At 51.5% G+C, this 20619-nt stretch overlaps 7 protein-coding genes across 7 annotated transcripts; 3 read left to right on the forward strand and 4 right to left on the reverse strand.

Moving 5' to 3' along the window:
* Window positions 1-1379: 1379 nt before the first annotated feature.
* On the forward strand, window positions 1380-3537 carry BDQ94DRAFT_17370 (DnaJ-domain-containing protein). The gene has a single exon (XM_026772213.1). It carries the CDS (start codon window positions 1716-1718, stop codon window positions 3438-3440), a length of 1725 nt encoding a protein of 574 aa, XP_026627976.1. The 5' UTR covers window positions 1380-1715; the 3' UTR covers window positions 3441-3537.
* A 1315-nt stretch (window positions 3538-4852) lies between these two features.
* BDQ94DRAFT_141216 (uncharacterized protein) lies at window positions 4853-5509 on the reverse strand (the record flags this gene model as incomplete). Its single annotated transcript, XM_026765778.1, has 1 exon — window positions 4853-5509. A coding segment is annotated over one exon (359 nt), but the record flags the coding sequence as incomplete, so codon positions are not given.
* Window positions 5510-6197: 688 nt separating this feature from the next.
* BDQ94DRAFT_177740 (putative prefoldin subunit 2) lies at window positions 6198-9470 on the reverse strand (the record flags this gene model as incomplete). Its single annotated transcript, XM_026772985.1, has 6 exons — window positions 6198-6767; window positions 6816-7118; window positions 7173-8444; window positions 8951-9171; window positions 9274-9367; window positions 9431-9470. 6 exons carry the CDS (start codon window positions 9468-9470, stop codon window positions 6280-6282), a joined length of 2418 nt encoding a protein of 805 aa, XP_026627978.1. The 3' UTR covers window positions 6198-6279.
* Window positions 9471-11704: 2234 nt separating this feature from the next.
* Window positions 11705-12786, forward strand: BDQ94DRAFT_141221 (putative mRNA splicing factor RNA helicase (Prp16)). The gene is made up of 2 exons (XM_026765779.1): window positions 11705-12311; window positions 12367-12786. The coding sequence occupies exons 1-2, from the start codon at window positions 11727-11729 to the stop codon at window positions 12721-12723; spliced, it is 942 nt and encodes a 313-aa protein (XP_026627979.1). The 5' UTR covers window positions 11705-11726; the 3' UTR covers window positions 12724-12786.
* Window positions 12787-13054: 268 nt separating this feature from the next.
* On the reverse strand, window positions 13055-13774 carry BDQ94DRAFT_169261 (putative oligosaccharyl transferase subunit Dad1; the record flags this gene model as incomplete). Its single annotated transcript, XM_026771247.1, has 3 exons — window positions 13055-13121; window positions 13189-13379; window positions 13484-13774. 3 exons carry the CDS (start codon window positions 13772-13774, stop codon window positions 13055-13057), a joined length of 549 nt encoding a protein of 182 aa, XP_026627980.1.
* A 534-nt stretch (window positions 13775-14308) lies between these two features.
* BDQ94DRAFT_158812 (putative C6 transcription factor) lies at window positions 14309-19483 on the reverse strand (the record flags this gene model as incomplete). Its single annotated transcript, XM_026769001.1, has 9 exons — window positions 14309-16156; window positions 16248-16829; window positions 17658-17697; window positions 18336-18377; window positions 18430-18557; window positions 18609-18923; window positions 18980-19124; window positions 19177-19200; window positions 19326-19483. The coding sequence occupies 9 exons, from the start codon at window positions 19481-19483 to the stop codon at window positions 14309-14311; spliced, it is 3282 nt and encodes a 1093-aa protein (XP_026627981.1).
* Window positions 19484-19953: 470 nt separating this feature from the next.
* Window positions 19954-20463, forward strand: BDQ94DRAFT_141226 (uncharacterized protein). Its single transcript, XM_026765780.1, has one exon. It carries the CDS (start codon window positions 20090-20092, stop codon window positions 20339-20341), a length of 252 nt encoding a protein of 83 aa, XP_026627982.1. The 5' UTR covers window positions 19954-20089; the 3' UTR covers window positions 20342-20463.
* Window positions 20464-20619: the final 156 nt, after the last annotated feature.

The following is a 20619-nucleotide window of genomic DNA, read 5'->3' on the forward strand; positions in this document are numbered from 1 at the left end:
TTTCCTCTTCAAAGGCATCAATGATTGACCGCTCCTTGCCAATCGTTCATCGTTGGTTCTCCATTGCAAGTTACCTGTTGACGGTGGTTGTCCCTCGCAAAGCGGGCCCTTGGGCTTCCTCGTTGTGACAAGACCCCATCGTTGGTTTCAGTTTCCCACTTCACCGCTGCTTTGCAGTCCATCGGTTGGCTCCCTCTGCACGAAGGACTTTCAAAGGCAGAGGATCATTATCATACCTTCATTGCCATCCTCCTGCTGCTCATCTTCATAATCATCACTGCTACAGAAAGATTAACCCAGACGATCCGACTCTTATATCGTCATTGTTGCCAATCCTGTTTCAACCAGTTGTCCTCCCTGCTGCTAAGTTAACTACTAGTACTACTACTACTACTTGCCAACTTCTTATACAACCGATATACTTCCTATTTGGCGGGCCTAAACCCAGCAAGGACAATCCAACCAGGCGCAGCTGGTGGCATCATCGAGCGTCTTCTAATCCGCGTTATTCATCGACGTTGGCGTCTGACCAGCTACCTCACTCGACCAGCAACCCTGACTAAACGTGGTGCCACTTCATCTGACCATCCTTTAGTCTTAGTCGATTTGGCTGCTTTCTCTACTTTTAGCTTGCTCTCTCAGTCTCCAGTAAACCAGCGTGGCGCAGTGTGCTTGGGTCCCATTGTTTGGCGGTATTTGCCCGTTGGGGAGAAAATCCCTTTGATTTTTCTCTCTCTCTGTCTTGTACTGTGTATTATTTTGACTTTTTCCCCTTTTGCCCCTCAGCAACTGGTTCGCCTCTCCCGACCAGATAGGAATATTCCCCTCCCTGAGTCTTGAGTGAACTGGAGTGCATCCACTCTCCTTACTCTCACTGACCCGCCAGAACTGACTGACTGATTGATTTCTTGTCTGGTTTGCTGGGCGAAATTACCCGGGCCAAGTACTGCCCCCAGCTGTTCCCCTCCCCCCTCCCCTCCCTCTCTTTTCTTGGGTACTTGGGAGTCTTCCTGCCATACACCGGGGCATCCATCAGTAACCATACCTGAAGTCTACCAACTAATTCATTATTTTGGGTTATTTTGCCTCGCTATTTCCCCCCCTCCCCTCCACCCTCTCGCTTTCTCTCTTTGGTTTATCCTGCTGCAGCACTCCAACCGGACTTTTACTAGTGACTCTGGTTCTGCATGGTTCATATTCTCACTCATCATAAACTCCCCGTGTCTCTCCTTTTACTCATTATTACTCATTAATCCCATCCCAATTCACTTCCTACTTACTCCCCCTTCTGCTGCCGGTTTCACCCTGCCCTTTTGTCATCCTGCTTCTCCCCTTTCCCCTTCTTTCGTCTTCTCCGGCCTTCTCCATGAATTGGCCGCATATCCGATCGGGACAATCCTGACTATGCGCCATTGATCGTCAAGCACCCACGTCACCCCATCGAGCCGTCTATCCGCCCGCCTTGTCCATCTCTGCGTACCTTACACATCCGCGCTATCGCTGCAACCCTCCGGCTTCGCCTCCCTCCGTTCAGGTACTTACCGCTTCTGCTGTCCTCCACGCTTCTTATATACAACGCCACACCGCGGCACTTGTCGCTTTCCTGTCGCTCTGCATTTATCATCACTCTGTTTATTTAAATCACCTGTCGATCCTACATTGAGGCTGGTTTTTATGTTTTCTACCCCATCTCCCACTAGTGTCTTCTGCAGACCATGGCAGCCGCGCCAGATATCGATCCATATGAGGTGTTGGGGGTGGCAAGGGATGCGGCCTTGTCGGATATCAAATCTGCCCATCGCAAGCTCGTGTTGAAATGTCACCCCGATAAGATCAAAGATGAGTCGCTGAGAAGTCAAGCTCAGGATGAATTTCAGAAGGTGCAGCAGGCCTACGAGACCCTTTCGGATGAGACGAGAAGGGCCAAGTACGATGCGAAGGCTCGGCTGGCTGAGCTACGTCGCCAAATGCATGAGCAAGGTGTACCGATCAATGGTTCATCTGCCTATCCCGCCCCGCGCGCAAGTGGCTCGAGTGGCCCTCGCGAGTATCGCAACGGACGGTACTACGAGGAGAGGACGCCGGCTGATGCAGCCACCTATTCCGATGACGATCTCCAATTCTCCGAAGAGTCGCGCTCAACCTCCCGGAAATACGATGAGTATAAGAAACGATACTCCTCCAAACCCCCGAGCGAGAAGAAGAAAAGCAAGAGCGATGGCCCTAGTACTCGTGCGGCGAAGGATATGGCTCGCGAGAATTCGAGGACGACCCACAGCAGTCGTGCCAAATATCGTACCAGGGAACGACAACGGGATGCCTACGAGAAGTATGAGCGGGCCGTTCCGTACAGCGACTCCGAAGACGATGGCGGCGCATCTGATTCCAGCGCCTCGTCCACGGTTTACGTGAAGGTTAAGCGCCCCTCGGAAAGGCGCAACCGGGAGTCATCTTCTCGCAAGTCCCGACCGGCTGACCTCCCGCGCCGCCATACCTCGACCCGCTACGAAGACGAGTACACGGACGACTATGAGTCGAAGCATGACAAGCTACACCACACCGCCAAAGATTACATTCGGCGCTCCAAGGGAACCGTTCCTATCGAAATCGACAGACGTCCGCAAGCGTCCCGCTCGCCCCCGCGCAATCATGGCTACGAATCCGCTGATCCGGAGTCTTCCTCGTCACGACACTCGGGCCGCACGAAACGACCGAGCAAAGAGAGTGTTCGTACAAGTAGCTCTCGCAATGGATCATACGAGAAGCTTGAGGCCCAGGCCCGGTCCTACGACGTCAAGATACCTAGCATACCGACTACGGCAACTTCACCGTCAGTGAAGGTTCCTTCATCGGCCCGGCCATCCCTCCAGCCCTCACGCTCTGCGAGCGCTGCACAATCCTATTCCCGCGCCAGGGGAATGAGTCGAGAAAATCCACTGCATAACATGGTTCATGAAGCGAGTCGGACAGCGAAACTGCGAACGGACAAGTACGATTCCGGCTACTCGAGTCCAGGCACGCCAGAAATGGCAGCCGGCGAGAGTCCGCCCAAGTCGACTCGCTACAAGATTGTGACGGAACCGGACACCGTGCTCAGAGAACCCAGTATACCACTACCCCAGAAGTCCCCAAGATACGCAAGGGGGGGTTCACCGCCACATCAAGAGCGCCCTATGCCGAAGCCTCCCGTTCGGAGTAGCACCTACACCTACCCCACAGAACACATGCGCTATGAGTCCGCTGCTCGTCCCAGTATGTCCCGGCAATCCTCGAGCCGGCCTACGTATGGCGAGATCCGTTCACCCAAGGACAAAGAGTACAGGTATGCGCGAGAGGTGGGGCCAGATTACATCCCATCCCGCGATGCTTACATGCGACAGCCATACGAGGAGTACCCGGTTCCGCCCCCCGAACGGCGGCAATCCACATATGCTGGATGAGCGCCGTTGATGACTCGAGGAGTCAGGTCTACAACTGACCACATCCGTTGAACTACACAACTTGCTGCAAGAGCAAGCCGCACTCTTACCCTCACACACCTCCCCGCTCTAGAAGCTCATTTTTCTTCGCCGATAGTCTCTGAGCACTAGCATGCCTTGACGTCTTACATGTCTGACCGTTAGACGTCAATGCATGCTACCCGCCCTCTCAGCTATCACTGTTTTGCGTATACGGTCCATGTTCGATGAGTACCATGTCATAATTTGTCATTTACCCCTACTGATTCTGATATTTTCGCCTCCCCCTTTTTCTTACCACTACGATATACCTGTTTTTATTACTATAACAACATCCGCCACTCAGTCGGCGCTCGGACCAGGGCTATCTGTTCACCCTGTTGGTTGCATTTTTGGCTTTTTGGATTGCTTGGTATTGGTTTTTTTTTTTTGGATGGTGTGGCCATGAATGAAATCTCGGCGGTAGGACTGAACACACTTAGGAGTACATGATGACGATCACGAATGACGAAATTGATGCTGAAATGTGGGTGGGCTTTGCATGACTCCCACCCTATTTACTACAGAGGAAAGAAGAAACAAACGAACCATAGACGTGATTTTTTTTTCTATTTTTTTCCCTTGCTTCAATTTAAATTTAGGTTTCTCAGGCATAAAGAACTGCCCCGGGTTCGGGTATCTATGCAGTTCGAAGATCGTATATAACTATTAGTTGTTCAGAGAGTCCTTAGTGTCCCAATCGTAAAGGCTGATGATGAGGAAGGGTTGGGTACGTAGGTTGATGGTGGATACTTGCCTCCTGCTAATAGTAGTGTGATACGATGTGTATCTTCGGTATATACTTCCTGGTGATTCTATCGGTGAAGTCATACATCACACGTTAGTAGTTCTTGACTAGTAGGAGTTCAGATAAACATGAGACGGATGGAACGACGTAGTATGATGGCATAGATTACTTGGATTTCATCATACAGGCAGTGTGCTTCTATCTATTGTAATGTATCAGTTCCTCTTACTACACCGCTAGGATCATACATACATCCATACACACACCGTGGACAGTGACTGTCATCACATGAAGGCGAAGATATTTCCTAGACGCGAAACTAAGCAAGAGACAACGAACCCGATCCACAAGAACCAGACAACCCACAGCCACATATATACATTAATCAACAACTCCATACCATATAGTACAGACATATCTACTACCCACCCCTAACCCAGCCATACAACCCAAACCCCCACCCCACCACCCTCCCCAAAACCGCCGGCACTCCATACTTCAACCACGTCGAAACCCTCCAAACATCCGCCTCAGGCACAACCACACCCTGACTCTTCCAATTATCCCCATCCCCATCCCCATCCCCCTCTACCTCCCTCCCCATAAACCCCCCCAGCGCCTCCCAAACCAACCCGCCAACAACCTCCACCCGACTCAAAAACACCGAATGACTCGCCCCTTCCACCTCCCTATACACCACCCTCAACCCCGGACACATCCCCTTCGCCATCCCCACGCCTACCCTCTGCATCAGTACCGGCAGTCCTTTATCCTCCCCAGTTCCAATATACCAGCTCGGGACATCCTTCCACCCGGCGTACGAGTACTCGCCGCCTTCGAACAGCGCTTTCAGGCTTTGCGGTCTGAGCTGCGATACCCAGTACCGGGCTTCTTCCTCGGGGAGGTCATGGTAGAAGAGCTCGCGCGGGGAAGTGACTACCTCGGCGAACCCGGTGGTGTGGTTTGCGCGCCAGGAGGGCGGCGGGTGGCCTAGGAAGGGGTCCATGAAGGAGAGGCCCGTTAAGGTGTAGCCGGAGGCTATGAGGATTAGGCCGATGATGATGCCGGATGAGGGTGATGAGGGCGAGGTGAAGCCTTTGATGGCGCTGTTGGCGACCATGCCGCCGTAGGAGTGCGCGATCAGGACGACATTGCGGCCGTGGTGGATTGTTTCGGTGATGATGGCGGCGCGGGTGGCGTCGAGGTCGTCTTTGAATGTGGCGGCGGGGTCGCCGGTTGTTGAGGGGAGGGTGATGGTGGTGCAGTGCAGGTCTGGGTGGTGGGTTTGCAGGTGCGTGATGAGTTTGGAGTAGCAGGTGGGTTGATGCCAGGCGCCGGGGATGAAGATTAGGGTTGGGAGGGGTGGTGTGGTTGTAGTTGTAGACATTGTAGTATTGTAGTATATATAGAAGGTAGTGTGGGGTGTGATATATATCTTTGGGACGGTAGGTGCTGGGAAGGCTTGTATAAGGGTGGATTGTTGTTTGGGTAGAGTAAGAAAATTGACTCTGGAAGAAGTGAAGCCAATTGATTGCCAGTAACAAAACTAGGAATTGTTCAATGATATCGAGGATAGGAAGACTGCATTTCGAGAAAAGTTCTGGATTGCGGAACCGATAGTCGGAACCGACAGAGCGGATCCGATAACATTCCAATGATATATGCGGACAGAAGGAACTATGAGACTCACAGTATGTATGCTATGGATTCATGTGGAATTTAATATTGCAGCATTAGTTGTTGGTATAATAAGCGTTTATTTGGGAAGATAGGGTGCCTGGGCTTCCTTTACTGCGGCGAACAGAATCCCGCATCTGGGCAGGATAATAGTAGTGGCATCCTCAACATGCTGCAAGTAAGCTAAGCTTCGTGATCGCAGCGCTTGCACCTCTGTTTAATTTCCCTAGCCTTGGAATAGGCATAATGGCACTGCCCTTGTATAGAGCGTGGTTGTAGTCTCTAGCTTCGCCGGTACATCCTAGCCGACGCCGCATGTCGGATCCGCTGTACTTCACATGTGGCGGGGAACACCAATCAAGTGCAAAAATCAGAGGTCCAGCACTCAGAGAGAATGTCTCCATATCGCGGCATTAGTGACTGCAAAACTCTTTCGGCCGCCTCGGATCCGCCAACGGTCACGCCTAGTGAGCTGAGACCTTTCAGCACAATATCAACCTGACCTTGCCAATCCTCGTCCACTATCTCTCCAGTATAGAGCGGCGATTGCTGAAAGTGCATCAAGGTCTCAATGGACTTTTGGTAGACCGTTGCCGTTAAGCTCGGGGTAATGTGATAGGCGATGAGAGGGACTTCGGCATCAAGACCGTTTTCAATGTTGAAGGCGGAGTCGGGCGCTAGCGAGAGCACGCATTCTACTGTTTTCGTGACTGATGACACCGCTTCAGCTTGATAAATGCGCATGCTTGTGATGATAGTGTCGTCAACAGAATCGCTCTCCCTGTCGAGAGCCAACGCCTCGGCTAAGATGAGGGTACTCAGGTCCCAAAATAATACGAGCGAGACTGTTCAATAGTCAGCAAATGAGAAGAGCAAGTGCTTTAAGTTCCTACCGGAAGCTGTCCTAGAGGGTAAGGAAAGACGTTCCAGGTTGTTGATGCAGTAGTTAATGAACGGGCGGAACTGGTGGTTGAACTTGCTCACGGCTGCCACTGTTGAGGCAACATCCTCCATGCAAAACAAAGACGCATCGCAGTGTAGTAGGTTTTTGACCTCGATTATCTGTCTGCAGATGTAAAACGCCTCAGCAACTGCCTTTTGACAAATGCATGCGATGCTGTCATCCAGACCGGGCGGGAAACAGTGGTCATTGGTCCAATCGAATGTGGACAAGACCGAGCCAGTACTGAAAAGCACTATTCAAGTCAGATTCTGTAGCTGAGGCTAAATCCCATGGCAGATGAGCTTACCTTTACTGTGACCCGGAATAGGCAGTCTGCATGGACGATTCGTGGTGAGTGATGCCCCAAGGTCACGAATGTATCCACCCCAATGCACGGCATTGAGACTGGCTTCCAGCAGACCACTGTATATGGAGTGTGCTCCAAGAGTATGACAGTGTTGCCTGATAAGCTCATTCAGCGAACAAAGGCTTTGCAGGCCGCTGTCAAGGAATTTGCGGGCTGACTCGACTGGAGCTTTAGCCGGTATGGTGATTCCACAAAAGAGCAGGATAGCATAGACGACCCTGAACGATCGGACAGACTGTGCTTGTGAGATAATCTCCCGTGCCTGAAACCAAGAATCGTAGAATGCGTTCTTGGATGCCTCGCTCGTGGGTATCCCGTGAATACTGTCCTGCAAGATACTATCAGCTGCTGATGTACTCTCGCTAGGTAGCCACTGAAGGGAGAATGTGCGAAGCACTGATTTCAGCGCGGCATCAGACTGTCTACGCGCGGTTGCACTGAGTCGATTGCCGTAGAGACCAGCGAAATGATCAAGGAAACGGACGGCCCCGATGACAGTGAACGTGCAGGAGACATCATTTGATGGCATCTCCGAATCCGGGAAGGAGATGGCATTTAGCTGTGCAACCGAAGCAGGGGTATTAGTAAACGGTGTGTTTGTAGAATTATCCAAGGTAGCAGGCGTATGCCTTTGCGACGACCCTTCACTCCAACTTTGCAATCGATAGTGTGACGTCGTTGCATACAGATTGCAGTCGTAGTCTACAAACCGAGAAGCACATCCCGTGATGATGGCATGGTAGATTCTTGCCAGCCGATCATCTAAGATAGTTGCATCCACCTTGGAATTCAGCAAACGAACAGGACTCGTCAGTGAACTACCGGCAAGAAACGGCATCGCGTAGGGCACTCTGTCCGACAAATTGCTGCGGACGGACATTTGCGCCTCGCTTGACACTTGCGTTGGATGTGTAACATTCGACGTCAGTCGTTTCGCCAGATCAATGTCCAGGATATCGTCATGATTCTCCTGTGCATTATGGCCTTCGCCGAGGTTGAACCACGGGGCCAGCGTATCCCCCGGGGGCGTGGAGCCGGCTTGATAGTAACCATCAGGACTGCCAAAGCCTAGAAGTGGGATCTCTGGTAGCTCATTGCCATTTGTCAACGGGGAAGACCGCACTAGGTTTTGCTTGGGCTTTGCTTTCCGGGATCTGGCAAAGTCAAAGGTGCATGAATGGCCCAGTCGTTGGCAATGAGTACACTTCCCTCCTCGGGGAGAGGCGAAAAAGCAGCGTCGCTTGGAGCGACGGCATGGATCGCAACTAGAGAATTGGCGGCGCTGTGACATGCTGTCACATATTCCTAGATGTAGATGCGCAGCGAAGCGATTTCATCTTGATGATGCTAGATCATGGATACGTTGTCCGCTCAAGTGTGATTGTAGATGAAGACTGGCGGAAGGGCAGATTAGTAACGCAGGCCCTCCCCAAGTTTGTCTTCAATGATGGTATTTTGTATACTACTTGCTGCATGCCTAGTTTAACCTTCATCTACGATGCTTTCTGATTTACTACAGGATAGCAGATCGGATAGTCTAGAATTACATGATTTTACTATAGAGATATTATTTTTCAGTGTATAACGCTGCATGAAGAGGATACAGAAACCGTGAGATAACACAAGCACCGTTGCTTCTAAGGCTGTACAACCTGGATGTTGTTCTTCTTCTGTAAAACGAACAGAACAGTTAGCAATCCATCTAGCATCCCACATACGTGGACCACCAGAGACTAATTTGCCTACCTTCCAGTTATCCAGATCCGTCTGCTTCGACTTGTACTGCTTCAATAGCTCCTCCAAGACCTGCTTCAATCCATCCGAGTTTGTCTTGAGAGACGGAAGAACGTCCTCAACTGTCCGTTCTACCAGAACACCGTTCACCATCCGAAAGCATTTCCGGTCCTTAGGAAGGGGGTCGAGGGTTTCGATAACAAGCCTAGCGTTGAGTGTGCGTTAGTTGCTGTTCCTAACTAAGCGCAAAAAAGCACTTTCTTGTGCAAAACCTGAAAGCAAGAAAAACTCCAATAGGGCAGCTTACTTATGCTCCTCTGCTTCTTGCTCGATGTCACCAATCTTCTGCGCCAATTGTTGTAGCGTGTTTTTGTAGTTGGAGTACTGGAGCTGGAGCTCTGCTTCGAATCAGTTTGGCTTCTTTAAAATGGCGACAGCAAATCAGATAGAAACTAAAGACATACCCTGTTGCCTCTTGGGGTTGACTTGTGCTTGGCTGGCCATGATGTCGAATTCTGTTTGAAAGCGCAGTTGCAAAGCCGGAGTTGCGATGCGGGGAGTTTCGATATGGATCGGCGGTGGTTGCGGCGTCGCTCTGTTGCAGCTCCGTCTGCGTCGCTAAACGAACAAACAACTACTAATGCAGAAACAAAGAAGAAGCAGTACAATTGAAAATAACTAATCACCAGAGCTCTCATTCTATGATTTACATTTTCCACACTATCTTCTGTCTGTTCTTGCGAGGGGATGTTACACGTGACGAAGCGGGCGGCGATGTTTGCAGTGTTTGCCGCAACTCCGATAGAAACGATGGAATCCGCAATTCGCGGCGATTGCATCTTCTCCAACTATCGGCGGGAGGGCTCGAGCAAACAGCTGTGGCCCCCTGCGAAGCATTAACATATCAATTTCTCTAGTAAGCGATCGTATTTGTTCGATCATAAATCACACACCATCATGGCTTCCAACGATCAGCCTCCAGCCAAAAGGCTGAAGAGCTCCAATCTCCCGCCACAGCTGCGCGACGCAAAGCGCAAGGATATCGACAACTGGGAAACGAACCGAATGCTCACATCTGGTGTCGCCCAGAGACGCGATTTTGATGGCGACTTCATGCCCGAAGATGAAGAAGGCACCCGTGTTCATTTGCTGGTCCATGACCTCCGTCCGCCTTTCCTCGATGGCCGCACGATCTTCACCAAGCAGCTCGAGCCCATCTCAGCTGTCCGAGACCCGCAGAGTGATATGGCAGTTTTCAGTCGGAAAGGAAGCAAAGTGGTTCGCGAACGACGTCAGCAGCGGGAACGCCAGAAGCAAGCGCAGGAGGCGACAACGATGGCAGGAACGGCGCTGGGAAACCTCATGGGTGTAAAGGAGGATGAGGGTGACAGTGCGGTCGCTATGCCCGTGGAGGATGCCTATAAGAGCGGAAACAAGTTTGCCCAACATCTGAAAAAGGATGAAGGTGGACAAAGTTCGTTCAGCAAGAGCAAGACGCTCCGGGAGCAGAGGGAATTCCTGCCGGCGTTTGCGGTCCGAGAGGATCTGTTGCGCGTCATTCGAGATAACCAGGTTGTGGTTGTGGTTGGTGAGACGGGGTCTGGAAAAACAACTCAGCTGACGCAGTTCCTGCACGAGGACGGTTATTCGAAGTTTGGCATGATCGGGTGCACACAACCTCGTCGAGTGGCAGCTATGAGTGTTGCCAAGCGTGTCAGTGAGGAAATGGAGGTTGATCTTGGTGATGAAGTTGGCTATGCTATTCGTTTCGAAGATTGCACAGGCCCGAAGACGGTCATCAAGTACATGACTGATGGTGTTCTTCTACGAGAGTCACTTGTCCAGCAGGACCTTGACAAGTATTCTTGTATCATCATGGATGAAGCGCATGAGAGAGCGCTGAACACAGACGTGCTCATGGGTCTTCTCAAGAAGGTCCTAGCTCGACGCAGGGACTTGAAGCTTATCGTCACATCGGCCACCATGAACGCAGAGCGCTTCTCCAGATTCTACGGTGGCGCACCGGAGTTTATCATTCCCGGAAGAACGTTTCCTGTCGATGTTCACTTCTCGCGTACACCATGCGAGGACTATGTTGACAGCGCGGTCAAGCAGGTCTTGGCCATCCACGTGTCGCAAGGTCCCGGTGATATTCTTGTGTTCATGACAGGTCAAGAAGATATTGAAGCGACATGCGAGCTGGTTGATGAGCGGTTAAAGCTGCTGAACGACCCGCCAAAATTGAGCATTCTTCCCATTTACAGTCAGATGCCTGCCGAGCAACAGGCCAAAATTTTCGAACGGGCTGAGCCTGGTGTGCGCAAAGTGATTGTTGCCACCAATATTGCTGAAACCAGTCTGACAGTTGACGGTATCATGTTCGTCGTGGATTCGGGGTACTCCAAACTTAAGGTGTACAACCCCAAGATGGGCATGGACACTCTGCAGATCACGCCTATATCACAGGCCAATGCCAACCAGCGTTCTGGCCGAGCAGGACGTACGGGACCGGGCAAGGCATATCGTCTGTATACCGAAGTGGCGTATAAGAACGAGCTATACCTGCAAACGATTCCGGAAATCCAGCGGACCAGTCTTTCCAACACCGTCCTTCTTCTCAAATCCCTTGGCGTCAAAGACCTCCTTGACTTTGATTTTATGGACCCCCCACCCCAGGAGACAATCACCACATCCCTCTTCGAGCTTTGGTCACTCGGAGCACTCGACAATCTCGGCGACCTCACACCACTAGGACGTCGAATGACACCATTCCCAATGGACCCCCCGCTCGCGAAGCTCATCATCACGGCCGCAGAAACCTACGGCTGCAGCGAGGAAATGCTAACCATCGTATCTATGCTATCCGTCCCCAGCGTCTTCTACCGTCCCAGAGAGCGACAAGAAGAATCCGACGCCGCGCGCGAGAAATTCTTCGTCCCAGAATCCGACCACCTCACTTTACTCCACGTGTACACGCAATGGAAAGCAAACGGCTACTCCGACGGCTGGTGCACACGCCACTTCCTCCACGCCAAGGCACTGCGGCGGGCGCGCGAAGTCCGCGACCAGCTGCACGACATCATGACGGTGCAGAAGATGCCCTTGGTCAGTTGCGGCACTGACTGGGACGAGATCCGCAAATGCATCTGCTCGGGTTTCTACCACCAAGCCGCGCGCGTCAAGGGTATCGGCGAGTTCCTCAACCTCCGAACCAGCGTCAGCATGCAACTCCACCCGACCAGTGCTCTCTACGGTCTGGGATATGTCCCGGAGTACGTGGTCTACCACGAATTGATCCTCACCAGCAAGGAGTACATGTCTACCGTGACTGCTGTAGATCCACATGTAAAGTCCCCACCCTATCCCATATACAATAAATACTAACGACATCCGGTAATAGTGGCTCGCCGAACTCGGAGGTGTCTTCTACTCCGTCAAAGAAAAGGGATATTCTCAGCGCGAGCGCCGCATCACCGAACAAGAGTTCAACCGGCGCGTGGAGATCGAGACTCAGATGGCGGCGGACCGCGAACGCGCCGCAGCCGAGAAGCAGCGCGAGGCGGAGAGGAACGATCCATCCAGACGCAGAAAGGAGATTGAAGTGGGGTCTGTTGTGCGGAGGCCTGTCGCGACAGCAAGACGTGTAGGGGGTGTGACGGCCTCGAGTAGTGGTGGTGGTGCGCGCAACGGTGGAAGTGGAGGCGGAAGCGTGGTTAAGAAGCCGCAGATTAAGCGGAAACCAGGACGGGCCTTTTGATTATACTAGAATATCGAATATACTATACCCAGGGATATATTGAATAGATTACGAGTTGATACTATCTATGTGAAGCTGAGGATAAACAGTAGATCCATACATTGATACACAGGTATAAATAGTAGCTAGCTAACATAACGCAATAACAGATACTCGACTTGTTTTACCTTCACCCAACTCAGATTAGAAACAGAGCAGACCAGGCTACTCCACCAGGGAAACAGCCTGAACCCTATCCTATCCTCTCCTCTCCTGTCACTTTATATCCACCTTTCCATCCATTCTACCAAATCTCATCCATATCCACAATGTCCCACAGACCCGATGACCTCTAGTTAATGAAGTTAATACAAAAGAAATGCAGAATCAGACTCCCAAAGACATAATCCGCGAATGCCCTATACACACAGTTAGCAATCCAGTCTCACCCCAAAGAAACCACCCAAGTAAAGTAAATAAACTCACCTCTCAGGCGAAACACCACTCCCCTCCTCCCCAGCACCAGCCGCAGCACCCTTCTTCCCCGCCTTCCCCTTCCCACCACTCACACTTCCAGTCGACGAAGTCGTACCACCACTAGTCTGCATCCTCAAACTAGCCGTAAGAACAAACTGACCAACGGCAGCACAGAAACCACTCAGGAAGGCATTGAACGGCTGTCACAAAGATCCCAATATTAGCCAAATCCTTACACCCTCCCTCTTCCCAACTCATCCATAACCCGGGGGGGGGGGGGGGGTGGCTATAAAGGTATACTCACATAATTCCCCCCAACAACACAATAAACAAACTGCACACCACCGACAAGCACCAAGAATCCCATGAACGCATCTAGCAGCATTGTGCGCTGCGGCGTGGTCGCCAGGTACTGCTGCCAGACTGTGTGGGCGATGTCGTAGATGGAGGAGTTCTGGGTGAGGGTTTTGGGGCCGGAGGAGAGAGAGGAAGCTGCCGGTGCGGAGGATGCGGAGGGCATGGTGGGTGGTGAGGGCGCGGGGACGGGGCCTGCTGTTGCTGGTGCTGCTGCTGCTGCGGAGCGTTTCGGGGCCATTTTAGTGTCTTCTTTGTTTTTCTCTTTCTCTGGGAGAATGGGAATTGAGGTCGGGGTTGTTGGATTGAAGGTGAGAAAGAGGATGGGGGAAGGGGAGAGGTGGAGGTATAGTTACGCAAGCTGGCCTGTCGGGTGGTGGTTACGCGGTGTCACGTGATTTATAGATCGGGACTGTTATTACTGTTTTGTTGGGGGATTGTTTGGTTTGATTGTTGATCTGTGGGGAGAGATATGATGAGTGGTTTTTATTTAGGGATTTAATAGGAGTGGTTTTGTTCATTTCATTGTTGCTATACTCGTTACTTGGGTGGTGATACAGGTAAAGTACTGCCTCGGCTGCGTTACAACAAGGCACATAGTACATACATAACTCGTTCATTAGCTTTTAGCTCATACCTAGCTAACTTTCTCATTATCGTGAATGGAGAGGTTTTGGTGGTCGTATAGAGAGGAGACATTCAGTACAGAGGCATCCCCATGATGCCGATAATAGCCACCAGGGCCATCAAAGTATCAACACATCAACTGGTATCATCAAGCAAGCCAATCCAGGGCGTTGCCAAAAGGATTCTGCGTATTGGACGCTTGCAGGTCCATCTGGAAATCAGTCATAACCTGATCCCACTCTTCCCAGTTGAGATTCGCATTAGGCATCTCCTGCTGGGTCTCGCTCGGCTCCGCCGGTCTCACTAGCGTGTCCATCGACGCGCCCGAGCACTCCTGCTGCTGTATGCTGGCTGCCGTGGCAGGATTTAGCCAGTCCGTGTCGGGGAATAATTCGTTGATCACGTTAACTGGTCCGCCGCGCAGGTCGATATCGATTCCGCCGTTCTCAGGCAGACCGCGCAAAGACTCCTTCTCCTGGCCTGTTGGTGAAGCCTGAAAGTCCAGTGCTCGGGGCAGAACCGGGGGCTGTATAATTGAGAGTCCAGGGCAATTCGGAATTGTGGTATCGTGAGCTGCAATCATGCTGGAACTCATCTGCGCGCGCATCTCCTCTTGCTTAGCTCTGAACGCGGCTGCTCGCTTCATCAGGCGGGAAAGTGGACGCCAGAGCATGCCTTTCCGCTGTTTGCTGTTTTTGATCCACTCTGTATACAGGGTGCTCACACATTTCCATGCTCGGTCGGTAAGAGGGCTGAGTGGGCGGACACAAAGCTCCGACAGCACAAAGGCAATGGCATGCCATTGCATGTTCGTGGCAAAGAGCCAGCTCCATTTGTACGTTTTGACGTCGCCATCCAGCAGTCGCTGGAACTCGGCTACCTCCACTGATGTAGCAAATAAGCTCTCGCGATTGGCGTGGCTCAGCGTTAGGCCCCGTTCAGGCCTGGTCATCGGATGATGAATGACGAGCCACAGCTTGGTCAGGATGAGGCGACCAATCGTCGCGCAAACCCACTGAATCGGGACATTCATGTCGCAATGTTTGATATATCGGTCTTCAATACGGTCGTTGATCGCCCGGATCATCTTGGAGCAGTTATCAGGGTTGAGCTGCCGAGTTGCCGGAACGAAATGGCCGTTTGGACAAGTGTAGCTCACTCGACGCACAGCGACCGTGATATCGCAGCGAATCAGGCAAAATGTCATTTCCGTCCAGCCCACTCTCTCCTTGGGAGGCTCTTTCATGTCCGGTGTAATGTCGTCGTCATTGATATTCAGTGGGAGTCGAGTATCGTACAATCGTTCATGAATCTGCGCATCAGACCCGTGATCCTCTGCGGCCCGGATGTCCAATAAGCAGATGTGCCACCATAGTCGTCGGCGTATCTCCGTTTCATAAGGCTTCAGGCCAAAGTTGGTGCCGTCCCGATGAAGACCCAGTCCTTGCGCAAGGCGAAGAACAAGCGCTGTCATAGACCAGACAAATTTGGTGTCGTCCTCGCGACGAACGCCTATCAGGAAAATCACCACAGCCTGTAGGAGAGTGATGTTTTGCGTGTTCAAAAGATCTGCTTTGGAAAGTGCCTGCTCGACTGCGAACCGGTATCGCTTGACAAGCACATCCCTCTCTTCTCCCAGGTGAGATGAGCACTGGCTCGGCGACATGCTGATGATCGCGACCATGCACATTGCAAGAAATAGCGCCTCAAAGTTCTTATCCAAGCAATTTGGATCTTGGGCAGCCGTAGTAAATAGCTGCCTGGCGCTCGCTTTATGCACGATAGGTATCAAGGGCGCCACGTTTTCCAACCAGGTATTCCATAACAAGGGAATCTGGGGCCTCGGCGGAAGAAAATCGTGTAGTGAGTGGGAAACGGAATAGAACCCGAATAGAAAGCCATCATGGTTGGCCGACTGGCTGGACGATGTCTCGGGAGACGAATAGTCTTCCTCGTCCGAAGACGACGGATCTAGGATATCTTGCAACTCCTCAATCTATTGACATTAGCATCGTTACAGATATAAGAGAAGGACAGGGAGTAGTATTCACCTCATCTCCGAGACTCGCCCAGAATCGGTTGCTAACGTAACGGCTTCGACCCTCGTCGATAACCAATCGACCAAACTCATGCTCGATATTCCGAGGCGCTATAGGTCTGGTAGGATCCAGCTTGGCTGCATCCATAAGAAGTGGGCAGCCATCTCCGTCGCCTTCAGGCGCCGAGGCCTGCGCATTAGCCGGGGGTGCGGGTGGATTTTGTGGGTGCTGTTGTACACGTGGGGAAGAAGTATCAGAAGAAGATGCCGCAGCACCAGTCGCTTTCTTTTCACTAAGATGTTCAATGACGCCCTCGAGGCGCCTTAAGCGAGACAGGAGCTCCGCATCTTGCGGGCGTTTCACTTTGCGCGGTGCCCTTCCCGGCGGGGGAAAGATACACTGGATGCCGGCCTTAACGCAGTTGGAGCAAGGGGTTTTCTTGTTGCAGCGAACTTTTCTCCGACGGCAGGTGACGCAGCTGCGCAAGCTGTGGTCTTGTGCGGAATGGGAGGGGATGCCGTGGGCGTCGTGGCTGGTATGCGGGCCAGGCACAACGTCAGACCCGTTCCTGGGCGAGAGGGACGATGGGGCTGAAGGTGAGATCACAGACGAAGTGGACATGGCGTGGAACTGTTGCTGATAATGACAGGATCCCCACCAAGCCGCATCCTCACGCAGGGAGAATGTGTAGTAGTAGAGGAGTGATGGACATGGAACAGAACACAGGAACAGCGGTAGAAAAAAGCAGAGTGAGAAATAAAGGATTTGACTTCAACAATAATGGTTAGATAAATTATCAACTTGTCGCGCCTGACTTGGATCTTCGGTCATCGACTCATACTTGAGTGGAACCCCGGGATGGATGGTCTCTCGCTATTGGCTCTACCTTGATGGTTCTGGACCCGCCGCTTTGGTTTGATGCTATGTGATTGGCCACGTCTAGCCCTGCTTTACTAATCCCATCTGACAATCACGTGGATGGGGAGGAGCAGGGCAAAAATCAAAGATAAAGAATAAGCTTGAGACGGCGCGATTTTCGGACTTTGTTGGCTGCGGGATTCGGGGCGATCATGCAGTGTCAGTGTAGAGACAAGACGTCACTAGCGAGATGCCGCCATTCTAGATGGTCATTGCTGCTGCTTGTCACCACCGGATTATTCCTACACTGTGCTCCGTAGTAGTTATCTGATCAAAATCGGAGTTAACCGCCAAAGTCCGCGGGCCAAGTCAACACGCTTCTATTTCCGGACGCCCTCAAGCTTTTTCCGACTGTATCTCAAAACTGCACTGGTCTCCTTGATGGTCCGCGGAAGGTCCGCGGACGAGAATTTGATCCGTTGGTACTTGGTATTGATCTGCTGTGTGATTCTACAAAAGGCGCAGTCAGCCCCTCTCGGTATGAGTGCATTCAACAACTTCTCACGACAGATGTTCCTGTCTGTTCGTCTGTTATTTGACAATGGATATCGTTGTGGTAGTGTCCAAGCTTATGGGGTGGCTGCTGAAAATAGTGTAGAGCCAAGACGAAACCAGCAAGGGTGTCCATCGAGTACTAACTTCTATTTTGATCGCAGACACCCAATTAGTTGTAATTGAGACCCACCCTCACTATATACATTCGCACCATAAAGTAGTACTAATAAGTAGTACTAATAAGTAGTAAGTCGTATTATATGATATATTTACAGAAGCCACTCAATGGGCTTTGATGCGCAGGAGCCCAAATAAATATGGGCGACCACGTTTTCACATGATGTTCCATGTCCGATGTCCCCGAGTAAACAAACAAGATCCAAAGTATATATAGAAACATTCCCAAACGCCATATATGGCCAACATGCGGAATTGGTAGCGCACCGAAGGCAAACGCCGTATATGCAAAGAAAAGTAGAAAGTCGAAAGTCTAGGTGCTGGGCCAGTCCATATCGTAACCGTCATACACAAGCTCCGATGTGATACAAGCGCATCAAAGGAGCTCGGTCGATATCGTACAGTCGCTCGATCAACCCCTGAACAGGCGCCCGAGGGGCGTGGTCCGAACAGGAATGTCGACCTCCCGTCGTCCAAAGTACCTCTTCCGACTAAACCCGAACGTGTAAGCATGAATTGCGAACGGCCCGGGTGCATCAGACCTACCTCATCTTATCCCATACTTGGGTTTGCTGGTTGAAATGGTATCTGTGCCACGCATTAGCGAGAGCGAAGGAAATGGAGTTGAATAGAAGCATACCCTTGGAACACGGAAGCAGTCATCGACTTCGAACCGTATTCTTTCTTCAACAGGCGAACGTATTCGAACGGAATCTTGACTGGCACATCTTCGAAGTAACTGTTTCGCAGTGGGAAAATCTCGGTTTCCTAACTTCAAGTCAGCCACTTTGTTGTGTCACCGGTTCACGCGCCACCTACATCAAACCGATGGCCATCCTTGCACATCAAAGCACCAGGCTCACGGTCTTTCTCCCTCCGCTCATCGTCCTTGCGTACCGCAGTGATATCGATGAACAGCCCAGACGATGTGTCTATCCACCGCGCATCGATCACATTCAGCTTGTCATCGGTCGATCTGACGACATAGTTCGGGTTGATCTCCAGTAAATAGGTTCGGCCGCCGTCGACTCCTGAAATTTCAAAGTGGTGCTCGGTCATGTTGTAGTAATCGGCAAGGAAATGGATGGTCGGCTCAGAAATTTGAACGTCGAGATCGTTGTCCCATGGGAAGATCTGTCCATCCATTAGCGGGCGGCGCATCGTAAACACCCATGGTTTTGTGTCACAACCTTCTGGTTCCACCACCAAGCCAGCAGAGTTCCATGCATTATCCAGGTTTCAGCCCCAAGGTCTGCCATTGTCGAAAGATAGGTCCGGATGAGTTCCGACAGGTGCGGAACCGTTTCCTCCTCGGAAAGAGGCTCATCTGCGAAGCTAACAAGGGGATCAGCAATCGTGGGATTCAAGCGTGGTGGACCAGACGTACCGTCCATCATAGTGGTAGTGGAAGCTAGTTTCGATTAGAGTTAGTCAAAGCCAACAGAAAGACACCGCCCAAGTAGATCCTATAGCATACCTCGATTCCTCTGTGACTTGTTAGACAAAGCCGATAGCAACCGCAGGATCATGTCAGACTTACTGAAGTATTTCTCTCCCGGTTCTCCCCCTTTTCCGGAGTAATCCTTGACCATGTCAGGTCGGACACTCATGAAATCGACATCGGCGCTAGCTGATCCAACGGCACATAAAAACCCACAGAGGCCGAGAAGCAAACGGGGTGTCGAAGACCACATAGTGGCGGGAAACGATAGACGATATTTGTTCTTTCAATGTTGAGAGACCGGAAAGTGCATGCTCTTATCCGAGGTTGCACGATGCTGTAGATAAGACGGGGAATGTCCGTGCTGCTAATAAAACCGGAATGGGGCGGAGTTTGTTGAAGGGCCGAAAGGCCAAAGGGGGAGGAGGTGAAGACAAGTTAGAGGAACCACTCAGTTCGAGAAGGGAGAAAAAATGTATGTGTGTGTTAGAATAGGAACAGAGGCGGAAGGGGGAAGAAGAAGAAATGGAAGAAGAATGATGAACAAGAAGCAAGAGTATAATTAATCAAGAGAAAGCGACGTAATCAGTGCGGCGCATAAGAGGGAGCAATCACAACAGTCAATAATAATGAAGACTTGACTACGAATGGGGGGGGGCGCCTAGAAAAAAAACCACGAATCGCCAGGGCGATCGGCAGGGAAGAGACGTATAAAAAGAACCGCCGCCAAACCGGCGTGCCACTGTTACGGGGGAGGGCCCGGTCGCGTGCTCAGTTACCGTCCAGCCAAAAGAGTGGCAAGGAGCTGGCCTACAGAGTACGCTGGACAACACTTGGAACAGCCTTGCCAGCCTTGGCGATGGGCTTACTGGGCTTACCGTGCCGATCCGACTGGAAAGCCTGGAAGAATCTGCCACGCTTTGTGTTGTCTGACTCGTTGGTGTCAGCGATTTCGTTGGTTTCCTTGGGTGTCCGACCTACGGATGTGCCCTGGTCGGTTCACACGAAGAAAAATCGTCATGGAAAGACCGTTTTTGGGACGACATCAATACAACCACCAATACACCGATACATCTCGGTCTTGATATCTCCGACTAGACTAGGTAGATAGTCAACTGTTACCAACCACCGACACTAGTACCTTGCGTGCGTAGTCTCAGGCCAATAGTATGACGAATCTCACACGGCCTGTTCCGAATGACTTGGTCCGATGGCGTTTACCTTTGTCCTGGGTTCGCAGTTTATAGTGTTAAGATGCGTACAAAGTGGCCCTAAACACTGGGGCCGCGTCATAGCCTGATGTAGCGGCATTTCTTCCCCCCTCTCCGCCAGGGCCCAATGCCTTCCTTCAATTACCCGCTCACCATCCATTTGGTCTCTACCAGGTGA

This window comes from Aspergillus welwitschiae (assembly GCF_003344945.1).
Source record: "Aspergillus welwitschiae strain CBS 139.54b unplaced genomic scaffold BDQ94scaffold_11, whole genome shotgun sequence".
NCBI lineage: Eukaryota > Fungi > Ascomycota > Eurotiomycetes > Eurotiales > Aspergillaceae > Aspergillus > Aspergillus welwitschiae.